The 13,588-nt window shown below is 47.5% G+C and overlaps 1 protein-coding gene across 2 annotated transcripts in view; it reads left to right on the top strand.

The window, feature by feature from the left end:
- The window catches only part of MST1 (macrophage stimulating 1), a 35,139-nt gene that overhangs the window by 19,254 nt on the left and 2,297 nt on the right, over positions 1–13,588 (top strand). Inside the window, exons 7-15 of one of the 2 annotated variants that reach the window (XM_084839615.1) lie at positions 950–1,068; positions 4,439–4,598; positions 7,453–7,583; positions 8,310–8,412; positions 9,812–9,948; positions 10,699–10,734; positions 10,960–11,071; positions 11,646–11,723; positions 12,359–12,505. In XM_084839615.1, the coding sequence (XP_084695741.1) occupies positions 950–1,068; positions 4,439–4,598; positions 7,453–7,583; positions 8,310–8,412; positions 9,812–9,948; positions 10,699–10,734; positions 10,960–11,071; positions 11,646–11,723; positions 12,359–12,505 (1,023 nt within the window). Of the gene's footprint in view, positions 1–949; positions 1,069–4,435; positions 4,599–7,452; positions 7,584–8,309; positions 8,413–9,811; positions 9,949–10,698; positions 10,735–10,959; positions 11,072–11,645; positions 11,724–12,358; positions 12,506–13,588 lie in introns of both variants that reach the window. The other variant, XM_084839614.1, reaches the window with a different exon arrangement.

Below are 13,588 nucleotides of genomic sequence, written 5' to 3'. Positions count from 1 at the left end.
AGTGACTTAGCCTTCTTATTACATCATTCCCATTCAGGAAGGTTTGTAGCTCAGGGGTAGAGCACCTGCTTTACATGCAGAAGGTCCCAGGTTCAATCCATGGCGTCTCCAGGTAGGGCAAGATTCCTGCCAAAATCCTGGAGAGTCGCTGCTGGTCGTTGTAGACAATCCTGAACTAGATGGACTTATGGTCTGACTCACCTTAGGGCAGTTTTCTCTGCTCCCCTCTCTGTTCCCAATCTGATCCAAGCAAATGGACATCAGATTCTTACTGAACAGTAACTGCTTTAAATCAGAACAGTGTGAAGACTTATTTGTGCCATGAGCCATTTGGGGGCAGCTGCTTGCCATTCATTTTCATTGACTTTACACCACGTGATTTTCAACTCCTTTTCCTGGCACTTTCTGGAACTGTGATGAAAATCGGTGGATGCAGCTACATACAAAATTCCATAGTTGGAATTTACAGCAGCCACCAGGTGGCTGCGTGTACATGAACTGGGCTGGTGAGCACAAGGCACAATTCAGGATGCAGGGATTTTTCCATTGCATCATGGGACAGCCATCATAGCATGACTTTCTAAGGTTGGCCCTTTGTCCATTGTGACAGCTGCTCAGAGTACCCAATCCTATTTCTTCCCAGAAGATACTGTCCCCACATGCTTGGTTGTGAAGGTTGTTGCTCAGTGGTTTTTAAACGATTTGCATTGACGCAAATTTTACTTGCAAAAAATAGCAACAGCCATCCTCCTCCTGCAGTGGGTGGTGACCATAACTGGATCAGCTCTGTCAGAATCAGTTCTCTTCTGTACAAAGAAGGGAGAGGGAGCCATGTTGCCGTCTTCTTGTGGGAAGTGCAAATAAAGGTTTGCCACAGAAGTAAATGAAAATGGAAACTATGAGAATGTTTCATTTAATTTTTTTCTTCTCTTCACTGCTTTTTGAAAAGATATCCTGATAAAGACCTTGCTGACAATTACTGCCGTAATCCTGACAGTTCTGAGCATCCTTGGTGTTACACAATGGATCCTGCCAAGAAGCGGGAGTATTGCCACATTCGGAAATGCAGTAAGTCCTCCTGCAGTTCCAGGGTCCACCTGGGGGGTGTCTCTATGAGCAATTTACTCCGAGCTGGCTGCGTTTGGAGGTGGTTAGGGATATATGACATTGTGGCCATCCAGCAGCCACCCCAGAGCTTATCAGGGAAAAAACGGCTTTCCTGAGACTGCTTAAAATCCGATTCTTTTCCTTAAGTTGGGTTCTCCCCAGTATAGTTGCTGTGTGCCCCAACCCCCGCATTGACCTTGGGTATGCTAGCCCTGCCCAGAGGTGTGCCTTTCACCATGACCCCTGACAGGGGGTGTTTCTTCTGTGTTTCCCATCTTTGCACAAACCAATTAGTGTCTACTCAGAAGTAACTCCCACTGTGGTCAATGAGGCTTGTCCCCTGAATGCACACACCAGCATTTACAGAGATCCCCCTCAACTGAAATAGCAGGTTTTAAAGTACTAATTCCCTAAAGGCTGTAAAGTGCTTTCCTGAAGCTGCAATTCTCTGTTGCTTGGTTTATTGCCATTCCGAAGTAACTACTTCTACCTTCGATCACTACATCCTGCGCAGCATCGGGTTAGAAAGGGGGCTGGTTTCCCATCCCTTCATTTCCCCTCTGTCTTTTATAGAATCATAGAATAGTAGGGCTGGAAGGGGCCTACAAGACCATCAAGTCCAACCCCCTGCTCAATGCAGGAATCCAAGTCAGAGCATCCCTGACAGATGGCTGTCCAGCCTCGTCTTGAATGTCTCCAGTGTGGAAGAGCCCACTACTTCCCTAGGTAATTGGTTCCATTGTCGTATTGCTCTAACAGTCAGGAAGTTTTTCCTGATGTTCAGCTGGAATCTGGCTTCCTGTAACTTGAGCCCATTCTTCCGTGTCCTGCATTCTGGGATGATGGAGAAGAGATCCTGGCCTTCCTCTCTGTGACAACCTTTAAAATACTTGAAGAGCGCTATCATATCTCCCCTCAGTCTTCTCTTCTCAAGGCTAAACATGCCCAGTTCTTTCAGTCTCTCTTCATAGGTCTTTGTTTTTTCAGTCCCCTGATCATCTTTCCCAGCACAAATATATGTATGTCTACTCAGAAGTAACTCCCATTATGGTCAATGAGGCTTGTCACCAAAATGCTCACTCCCAGCATTACTAGATTCCCATGAATCGAAGTAACACATTTAGGAGCCTTAATGTCGAAGTTTTGAAGCTTCGATTGATCGCGTCATCAGCTAGTCAGGGCAGAAAGAATGTTGTGTTCCTTTAGTGATTGTTCTTTAAGGGAGTAAATAATGCTGGGGGACCTAGGGGTTAGAGAGAAGAAGATTGTTCCCAGCATTGTCAATTTCAGGGGAAGGAACACACTGTGTTCCTTTTGTGATTGTTCTTTAACGAAGTAAATAATGCTGGGAGGGGGAGGAGACAGAGAGAGAGGTAGAGAAGGAGAGTGATTTATGTAGTGACACAGGAGGAAACCTCCTGGGATTTTATCAAAGGTGAAAGGGGAGGGGGAGAACCTGGGAGCGGGGGAGCCTCTCTTACTGGTTGAGCAGCCCCTGCCCATCAGATGAATTCACTCCAATTCCCCCCACCCTACCCAGAAGTATGTTTTGTGAAGAGACTTTTACTGGTGCAATACACTTGTTTGTGGAGTCCTGTGCAGAGCAAAGCTGGCTCCTTGAAAAATTCAGGTGAGCCACGATTGGCTTCTTCTTCAGTTGTCATGAAGAACCCCCCCTGGAAATATATACAGCTTGTCCCTGTTGACAATGGCAGGGATGATGTCACCTTGAAGAGTAAGTTCCTAAGGAAAACCCATTGGGTAGGCCCCGACCTGCTGGGTTTTCCTTAGTGAATCACTCTTTGAGTTGGCAGCATCCCTCCATTGTTGTTGGTGATTTGAGAGCAATGCCAATTCTGAGACTTTGTACTTGTTTCACCTGGCCAGTTTGGCCTGTAAAGGTGACATAAGGTGGGGATGGGAAAGTACAAAAGTGCCTCTGTTTGTTTATGGAATGGAAAAGGGCCAGAGGGCCCAGAAGCCCTTTCTCTTCAGCAGGGGTGCAGAGCGTCTTTCAGCCCAAAGGCCAAATTCCATTGCAGTGTCCAGGGGCCACATTGCAGTGGTGGGTGGGGCCGAAGGCAAATGGGGCAGGGCCAGAAATATTAAAAACAGCAGCATATTGTAGCTTAAAGCCTTTGGAGAAGCATTTCAACCTTTTAGAATGGGGAAAAAACTGCACAAAAGCCAGGAAATCACTGAATGCTCAGTGGTTGGGGGGAAGGGGTGGGGTCAGGGCAAAGGGTGTGGTCATCTAGGGGACCTCAGAAGGCTAGATTGGGACCCCAGTAGGGCAAAATTTGGGCCCCGGGCCTCAGGTTCCCCACCTATGGTCTACAACTACCGCTTGTCCCTCCTGGTCTGCCAAAGGAGATTTGGTCCCCTTTAACACCTATACTTAATCTGCAGTCTTCCAAGACCGCAATGCTGGCTCCAGGTGCACTCCGTGGGGGCCCTCCTTGAATGGGCTACCTGCTGTCCCTGTGATCCAATTCATTTGCCTGATCTGTGTAACTGCCCAGAGCTCTAGGCAAGAGGAGAATGCTGCTGTCTCCTCTCTCTCTTCACTGCTGGCATGCTCAGGGAGGACAGGAGAGCAGGCAGTGACAGCAAGGAGGAGGGTGGAAGCGGGCCCTTGGCTGGGCTGTGGGTCTTGGCAAGTACCTGACAATGCCTACCCCTGATGCCAGCCATGGCCAAGAGCCAGGGAAATGAAACATGATATGAATGTTTGTTCATCCTTAGTCTCTTGGTGAGTTGCCCAGGGGAGTCTGAAAATGTATATGCAGCCCAGGCCTGAACAATTTTTAATGCACTTAGCAGGGACTTGGCCAGGACTGGCCCAAGATACACGGGCACCTGAAGCAAAACATTCAATGTATCTTCACACAACTTGATCCCTGTGATTGTCTGACACACACACACACACACATGCGCGCGTGCGCACGCATACACACACACACACTCCCTCCAGACTGGTGATGTGCACAGATCCATATTTGGCTGTGAGAAAGTGCATTGTTGAACTCATTTGTATAGGATATTCGCCCCCTCCACTGCCTTAACAGTCCACTTTTGTAACTATGGACCGTATTTTTAAACACACACACACAGAATGTAAACTCAGATACACATCACTTTTAAAACTTTAACTGCCAAAAAAAAATCTGATTAGTTTTTTTGTAAAGGCCTTAGAGGTGTGCAGTCAGGATTAATTTCACCGCTGCTGTTTTTCTGTCTTATCTGCGGCATATACCACAACTAAGATGGAGTTATGATTTGATTGCAACCCTATTTGCATGGCTTCTCCCTTTTGCATCCCTGAAAGCAGAGAAGCATCCGCACCTACCTGCGACAACTGACTGTTTCAGACTGAAAGGAGAAGACTATCGTGGCAAGGTGAACATCACAACGTCAGGCATCCCCTGCCAGCGCTGGGACTCGCAGACGCCTCACCAGCACCATTTCCTGCCTGAGAAATATGAGTGCAAGTAGGCATAGGGTGGGGAAAAGCGGGCATACATGCAAGGGGATGTTTACCACCAAGGAGTCGCCGTGTGCCAGGAATATATCACCCTAGTAGCAGTGGGGGTGGAAGGGGTTTCTCTGCTAAGGGTTGCTGTTGCTGGGTGTACTGTGACTTAATGCAGCTTTCCACAACCTGTTATATTCCTTATGAGTTGGACTACAACTGGAGATTATGGGAGTTATAGTCCATCATAACTGGAAGGCTGCATTAATGACATTGTGTTGTATGTGCAGGGGTCTCCCCCCCCGACAGAATTTCTGTGCCTTTAGCAGACATTCAACAGGTGTAGCTTTGCACACAGTAGTATCACCATCCTGGGAAAAGCAGCCTCTACTAATCCCCCCCACCCTGCTTGTTATATAGCTGTTAAAGACAAAGATCCTGAGTCAAGAAGCAAGATGGAAGCCTTGCAAAGTGCCCCAGAACAGACTCTGCTTAGACATACTGTATGCTGTATTGCTGAACTAGTTTCTTTGTAACTGAATTCTGTGTTACACTTCAAAAGAGAGGAAGGAAACTACCCAAGCTCCACACCTCTTAGGGCTTCATTACCCTCTCCTGCAGTGTGCTTGTCCTGTTCCTCTCAATTGCTGGTTGACTTCAGCTCCTTTCAGGTGTTCAAAATGAACACATGTAGTAGAGAGCACGGCCATGCGCATGAGCCCCGCCTCCAGTGACACTGTCCCTATGGGATCAGGTGGCCATTTATGCATCACCCCAAAATGACGAAAGCGGGTGCCAATTTGCATAAATTTTGCATACGTTAATTTATATGTCGAGATGCTAATTTAGAAATAATTATTACAATTTAAAGAGAAATACAGTACATCATGTGGAAGGCTGAGACCAGGGGATCTGTGTACCTTGTACCTTGCTTAGTCTGCTGTCCAGGTGCTGTTGATGGGCAACTTCAAGGCCCAGCTCTTCCTCCGGATGGTTCTTTCTCTTTAAAGCAGACTGGACAGCCCTTCAGAGAGAAGATTGTCCTCTGTAAAAGAGGATACATGGTCACCCTGCTGGGGGAAGCTTTAGGCCCATGTGCTTTGAGTGTGAAGGTCTGAATAGAGACTCTTAAGTGTGTCACTGTTCACCTGAATATACATCGATGCCTCCTTGCAGTTGGGAATGCTGCCTTATCAGCCTTCCTGATCATGGGGAAGATCCTGAGTGCATTCAGATTAACATGCTTAGCAACTTGCTTCAGGCTCCCATGTTGAACGTGTGAAGGTCTGAAGTGTACCCAGCATAGACAGGGATGTTAGGGACAGGGCTCTCATGCATTCACTCAAATGTATTTATTTAAATATTTCTTGGCCACCTTTCAGGGCAGGAGCCCTCCAAAGGCAGCTTACAGCAATAAAAGACATAAAATGTTTAAAACGATAAAAACATAAAGACAGTAAAATACCGACAAAAACAACAATAAAAGCCAGCAATAAAACCAGCAGCAGCAACAACAGCCATAACAGCAAAGACAGCAGCCATATCAAGAGAAGGCCATGGTAAAATAATATGTTTTCAAGACCTTCTTAAAAGCCTGCAATGATGGGGCATGGCAGACCTCCAATGGCAACTTGTTCCAAAGGTGTGGGGCCACTGCAGAGAAGGCCTTCTCACATGTGATCACTCACCTAATTGCTCACACGGGTGGGCAAATGAGAAGAGCCTCTCTTTCTGATCTTAAAGTGCAGGCAGGCTGTTTGATGACTAAAGATGAGGTTTTCAAATCCCTGTTTGATGTCTAAAGATGAAGTTTTCTTTCAAGGGATATATACTAAACCAGGGGTGTCGAATGTCTTTCAGCCTGAGCGCTGAATTCCATTTCAGAGAAGCTCTCAGGGGCTGCATTCCAGTGGTGGGCAGGACCAAAGGCAAAAGGGAAGAGGCCAAAATGCCGGTATATATTTGCTTAAATCTCTTACTGCTGGTAACTGAGCCCTGGAGAAGCATTTCAACCTTCTAGACTGGGGTGAGAAGCAGTGCAAAGGCCAAGAAACCACCAAATGCTCAGCAGTCAGGGAAAGGGGGGTAGGACCAGGAGAAAGCGGGTGGTCATCTGGGGAACCCCAAAGGGCTGGATTGGGACCCCAGAAGGGCCAGATTTGGCCCACAGACCTTTGGTTCAACAGCCCTGCATTAAACTCTTACTGATTATCTGCTAGATTCAAACTTTGAAAATCTCTGCTTGAATGCCTTTGTTGCCTCCTTAATTTAACTGCATAATTGGGTGACTGTTTTTTTCTCATTGGGCAATAACATTTAGAATCAACACGTAGCAGAATCCCTGTAGAATTGGGATATCTTAAGAGTGCTAATGCGTAATGGACTCTGCAGCCAGCCACCGCTTTTAGCAGCTGGACCTGTTCAGATGACACAGTTCCATGGAATCAGTGGACCAGGCCATATGACCCTACCCTAACCATCCCCAGCTTGTGCAATGTTATGATGACTATGATGCACTGGTACAAGCTGCCCATCTTCCCATTGCTTCCCCTTCTAAAAACTCCCCAGGTGCCAAAGATGTATGTTACGAGTGAATGGCTAACTATGACAAGGCTACGGTAAAATGGCTGCTGGCTGTCTCTGAAATCCTTCCACAATATAGGCTGCATTAGCAAAACTCAGGGTGACTCACCGCTATGTTGCAGAGGGAACATGAAATATGTGGCAGTTAACATCCTTGCACAGGAAGACTGAGAGGTCCTCAAGAGTGCCTGAATCTAGGACGGTGCTCAGCCCAGCTGGGAGCTCCTTGGTGCTTAGGTGGGATTGGGTCTGTCTGTGAGGGTGCTGATATTCTGTCTTGCGCCCTCTAGAGACCTGGAGGAGAATTATTGCCGGAACCCTGATGGCTCAGAGGCCCCCTGGTGCTTCACTACCCTCCCCAACATGAGGATGGCCTTTTGCTTCCAGATCAAGCGCTGTGTTGATGATATGGTGGTGGAAGGTGAGAGGTGGGTGGACTGGTGGTCTGCAGCTGGGATCCAATGGGGATCTTACAGGAGTCATTCTTTCTCTTCTTACTGGAGGCTGGGCTGCACTCTTGGAGATGTTGTAATAAGAAATATTGGTAGTGTCCCAGGGCATAGTCTGAAGGCACATGAGGCAGCTACCTTGCTGAAGCTAAGCAGGTTTGGGTCTGGTCAATGCTTGGAGGGGAGACCACCCGGGAACCACACGTAGCCACCTTGAGTTCTGTGATGGAAGAAAGGTGGAATATAAATGTAATAAATAGTGCTCTCCATATATGTGTGTGTGTGTGTGTGTGTGTGTGTGAATGTGGATGTGTGCATAAGCCCCACCCTCAAACATCCTTGTACACCCAACTGCCTTCTAGATCTTCACATGTTCGGCACAAAGATCTGCGTGGAGTTCTGTACACACAGTCAGCTGAAAGCTCTTACTGAGCTCCCGCAGTCAGGTGCCTGGCCTTGTCAAGGTTCCTGTTTGCAGGCGCTCAGTAACTGCTGTCAACCAAATGCACTCACAGAACCTTTGCAGATCTTCACATAAAAGGCAGGCGGGTGTGCAGGGGCTGTGGGATTGGGGCTTAGGCGCACACCGACATCACCACTTTACTTTTACTCATGCTCAGATGACTGTTGTCATGGGGCTATAGAGGAAATGATGTAGGGCAGGCAGTGGTTCTCAGGTGAGTCTTTTGTCCCCACAGACTGTTACCGTGGAAATGGAGAAGAATATCAAGGCACTGTCAGCAAGACTCGGAAAGGAATCACCTGCCAGAAGTGGAAAGATCAGTCGCCTCACAAACCCCAGTGAGTGTGTGGGTGTGTGATGGTCTCTCTGGCAGTGGGGCTCTTTGAAGTGGCCATTGGCAAAGCCAGTGGCAACTCATTGGAACTGGCTAAGAATTACTCTCTTCCTTTAATTTGTGACAATCAGCAAGGGCTTTGAGAGAGACCACTGCTCATGGTCCTTACTTTCCCAGCTCATCCATTTCCTGAGGGCCAAATTAGACATTACACTAAATATATCATTAGAAACCACAGCAGGGCTTTTTTTAAAAAAGCATATTAATAGCAAGCATAGCAGTGGGGTGTGATTTGAATTAGAGCCGTAGCACCTTGTGAAGGAAGGTTTAACTAGGGATGTGAAGGCCTTGGGAAAAAACTGGGGAAAATGCGGGGTGGGGAATGGCATGTGCATAGCACCCTCCTGCAGAAGAGGACCTGCGTGTAAGCTCTAAGGAGCTTACGAGAGGGAGACATGGCTTGTGTTTGGTGTACTGCCACGGTGCTTTTTCCCTTGCGTTCAGGAGAGAGGGTGTAGCTCTTGTGGGAAAGAGTAGTGTAACGGGGTCTATCCCTGTTGTGCATCTTGTCTTCTAAGGTTTGCATTGGGTGATGGGGATAGTTCTGCTAGGGAGGTAATCTGGGAGAGTCCTGAAAGTGGTTGGCAGGGCCCCTGGGCTAAAAGAGCCCACCTCTCCTTATCTCTTTGGGTCCTAGCTACTGTATCCTTTTCTAAAAGTCCGAAGCCCCTGGACATTCCCACAAGAAAAAGGGAGCCTAGAGATTCTTAGGAATAACCAGATGGAACGGTAACCGTTGTGGCTTCACTGAGGACAGAAGATTCCAGCAGAAAATGCAGGGAGGGGGGAACATAGCTAAAATAAAGTGCTGTTCTTGGGTCCTGGGATGGCTTGTTAACCACAGTAACAAGCCACCCTTCCCAGGTTTGCACAACACAATAAGGCTCGGTGGCTGCCCGCCACAGCTTGAATATTCACAGTGGCAGCTGGCATGCACCACAAGCCACCATGGCTTATTTAAACCACGCCACTAGCCACCAATTATGCAAACTGGCCCAATGTTACAGGGGAGGAGGGGTTCTGTTGCTTATCATTGTTAGCATCAAAGATGCTAGTCAGTTGGTGTGTGAGACATCTGTGCAACCACAGAATGGAATCACTAGCTGCAGGAAAAGAGTTGCATTTTCCCAGCAACAAAATGTTGCCACTTGAGTGTTGGGAAAATGCAGTACTTGCCCAGTGGAAATGCTTTCAAACACCTGAATGATTCACAGCAAATAACTGCCAGCCGCACATCTATGGCATGAAAAAGGATCTCCTCGGATAGGTCCTGAGGGTGTAGGGACTGGGAGATAGTCCAATGGTAATGTGTTGGAGGGGCTGTTGTCCTTTCTTCCTTATAGGGTCTTCCCTACCATGTTCCCTCCTGTGCGTCTTGAGCAGAATTACTGCCGCAACCCTGACAATGACAGCCATGGGCCCTGGTGCTACACCATGGATCCTAACACTCAGTTTGATTACTGTGCCATTGAGCCTTGTGGTGAGTATCCAAGACAACAATGAGATAAAGGACATAGTCATGGTGACTTCTTTGTCAGCTATGTCCTCTCCCATGCTAGGCAATGGACCAAGAGCAGGACATGTGCTGTTTCCAGCAGGGCAGGACCCACCCTATCCTGGCCACTCTCTGACCTTTTTACCAGTCGTGGGCAACTTGTGCCCCTCCCAAGGTCTTCTGTGCACCCTTTCAGCTCTTGTTAGCCAAGTGAAGTGAGGCCTTTGGCCATTTATTTGCATCTCTTAGATGCATCTATTTTGCATCCATTCATTTGTACGTTTGTAACACCATAACTCTCTGGAGCATTTTGATACTGGAACAACATTTGGTATATGCATTCAGGACATAATTCTACATTTCAGATTCAAAACCCCAGCTCAGCACCTTGTCAAAGCCTTTGCTATATCATCTGTTAAGGGCAGGGCTGAGGGGAAGCCAGCCACCCCTTCCTCCAGCCCTCTGGTTCTGTCCTGATTGAGAAGTTCTAACAGTCGCTCCCTCACAGCTCAACTTGAGCTGCTTTACACGGGCATGTTCATCACTCAATGACTGTAACATCAAGTGGTGACTCACAATTTTGGAAGGCTCTTGTGTGTATATATAAACATCACAGACGGTGCTTTTCAGTGGAGTCAGTTCAGCTGCCAGTCATCAAGTATACAGTAATCAGACATAGAGAAATCAAGTGGTGGACTTGCATGTGTGAACCAGCTCTGTGTTTTGTTTCTGCAGCTGGTGACAAGAAGCCATCCATCCTGCTGAACCCAGGTAAGTCTTCTGCATAAGATGCCTGTGGCAGTCCTGTGATGGAGCCTGCTCTGGTGAGAAAGGAGTGCAGCTAGGCTGAGGAACCAGAGCACAGGGTTCTCCCGTGCTGTCACCTCCAGGCTGTTGACTTTATCAATACACTTTGGAAATGGATGTCTGTTGTTTTTTCAACCACAGTGCCATGAGGACACTGTGCCTGACTTTGCTGTAATGTCCCGGTTTCAGAGAACATAGTCTTTGACCAGTGTGGCCAGAGGGACGAACGAACGCAGTTGCGGGCTCGTGTTGTGGGCGGGAGCCCTGGGAACTCGCCTTGGACAGTCAGCATCCGCAATCGGTGAGACAGATATGGGTGGTGGTGGTGGAGTTCCTTGAGGGCTGGCAGTTATGAAAAGTACTGAATTGTATGGTAGGGACACAGATGGCATGGGGAAAGTATTCCAGAGAATCTGGAGTAGATACCAGTGAGAGAACAGCCACCTCAGTGGTCCCTATCCTTAAAGGGGAAAATTCCAGCTTTGTGACAGATCCTATCTCCATTTATCCATTTTCTTCATTGCTCAGCACCCTCTGCATTTTTCAAGTAATAAAGCACTGCACAATGGGAATGTTCTCAGTTACTGGCTGACAAATGGATGTTTTTTATATGATGTGTGGTTGTCCCTGCTAGTCAAATGAGGTGCTTCTTTGCCAAAAGTGACTGAAAGCATAGGGGCCAGGCAAATGATTGCGGTGGGGGTTGGGGTGGCAGTGGGGCTGTCAACTGCTGTGTAGCTGCAGAGGAAGGAACGATGTGCCTGCAATGTGGGACACACTGTGGGTGAAAATGTGGTGGTGTTGCAGGGAAAATGGGTTCACTAAAGAGCCTGTTACTTTCTCTCCAATGTGATATGCTGTTTTCCGGTTTCCAGGGAAGGAGTCCACTTCTGTGGAGGGTCACTTGTGAAAGAGCAGTGGGTCATCAGCACGCGCCAATGTTTCTCCTCTTGGTAAGCCTCTTGTTCAGCTTTTCTCTGGGGATGCTGTCCTCAGATAATCTCTTCCAGCCCGCTTGGGAGAGTCTATTGCAGCCTTCCCCAATCTGCTGCCCCTCCAGATGTGTTGGATTCTTAAGTACTCAAGAGATTTTTTTTTTTTTTCTGATACAAACCTCTTAATGACTTCTTTTACCTCAGGCAAATACTGTAAACCTCCACCCCGGCCAGATATACTCACAAAAAGGTCCAGCTTTTCCTCGGACTCAGAGGTCCTCCTGTTGTATTTCTGGCTTCTTGGACCATTTTTCTGGGTTTTAATGCCAGCTTGTGTAACCTTCTTCTGGCAAGATCCTAGGTCAGCTTCCTGGCATAACACAGCCACCTGCTCTCTACTCCTGGTCTTCACCAGCCACGTATGGTTATCTGACAGAGAAGGAATAGCGTAACATCCAGGCCTTAGCTATTCACTTTCTCCTCAGCTTTCTCCTAGTCCTTCTATCACGCAGTACTAAGTAGTAGTAGCAATATTATTCATGGAAGGCACTAGTGTAGGTGCGGGAGGGGTTAATGCCCCATTTGCCTTTTCTAAGTTGGTATATTTGAAGGTGGGAATAGCTGTGATAGCTGTGTACTCCTCTTCTTGGCAGTGATGCTGATCTATCTGGCTACCAAGTCTGGCTTGGAACACTCTTTAAGAACCCCAGTCCTGATGACCCTGAGAAACAGGCCATCCCCATCATGAAGATTGTCTGCGGCCCCTCAGAGTCTTTTCTGGTGATGCTGAAACTGGAGAGGTGAGTGGTGACCCTTGGCAAAGGACTCCGTCTCCCCTAAAGAATGAAAGTGACTTCCCTGTTTTAGATGCTAAGATGGGGGGAACAGAAGCCTTCCTGCATCAAGGTCATAACTAGCTACCTACTTACTTCACTTTCAAATGCTGAAATCTATGATCTATACTCTGGTTCTGGAGAGACCATCCCCACTGCCATGGAGGATCTAAATGGATGGTGTATGGCTTCCCAATATCACCCTTACCAACACACACATTTAGCATATAATGGGGTGCAATGGAGCTGAGCAATGCATGGAAGACTCAGGAAGTTCCAAATAGGCCAGGGCAATATCATGGTCCATTCTTGGAATAATGCGGCCTGCAGGATAAGTTGGTGAAGATGGCAGCATGCTGCTAGGTAGACAGGGAGGATTAAGTGTGACATGATGGATGATCTATATGGGAATGTCTAACAGGTGGGACAGGAGCAAAACTAAATGTGTCAGCAGTCTTTTTAAAGCTGTTTCTCTCTACCTGAGAGGCAGCTCCCTTTGTTGGACCTTGCAGGGGTGATGTTTTCTGGGAACCAAATCCTGAGATTCGTCTTCCCCAGTGAGTTCCAGAAAAAATGGGGTGACAGTTATTTGCTTCAGTGGCTTTCAGCCAGCCATGCTGTTCTCCCCCGATCCCAGATCTCTTCTGATTCCTTACAATAATGGAAACGCAACACAGCAGAAAGGGCTTTGTAAGTCATCAAGGACAGCTTTTGCCAGAAGCAGGAACCCAACCCTAGCTGCCCTTGCCACTACTGATAGTCTTTAAATATGTTCCTGTCTCAGAAACAGAATCCTGAATCCTACGCAATGCTTGTGCAGTGCCTTGGAAACCTCTGCAGGGGAAGATTTCACACTGCTATGCGACATGTTCCAGAAGCAAAGCTTCATCTGGGCAGGAAAATTGCATGGAGCTACAGAACTATGACTATGATGAAACGACACACACAACCATTTTGGAGCTGCTGCTTCAGGCGAACCAAAGCTTGGCAGCACATTGCTTAAAAAAAAGTATCTTGTGCATAACAGGGGAAAATAGAATTGATTTTACT

The sequence above is a fragment of the Heloderma suspectum genome, chromosome 2 (assembly GCF_057233095.1).
Source record: "Heloderma suspectum isolate Gila_16-S chromosome 2, 16-S_ref, whole genome shotgun sequence".
In the NCBI taxonomy this organism is placed as follows: domain Eukaryota; kingdom Metazoa; phylum Chordata; class Lepidosauria; order Squamata; family Helodermatidae; genus Heloderma; species Heloderma suspectum.
This window is presented reverse-complemented; position numbering and strand designations above follow the sequence as displayed.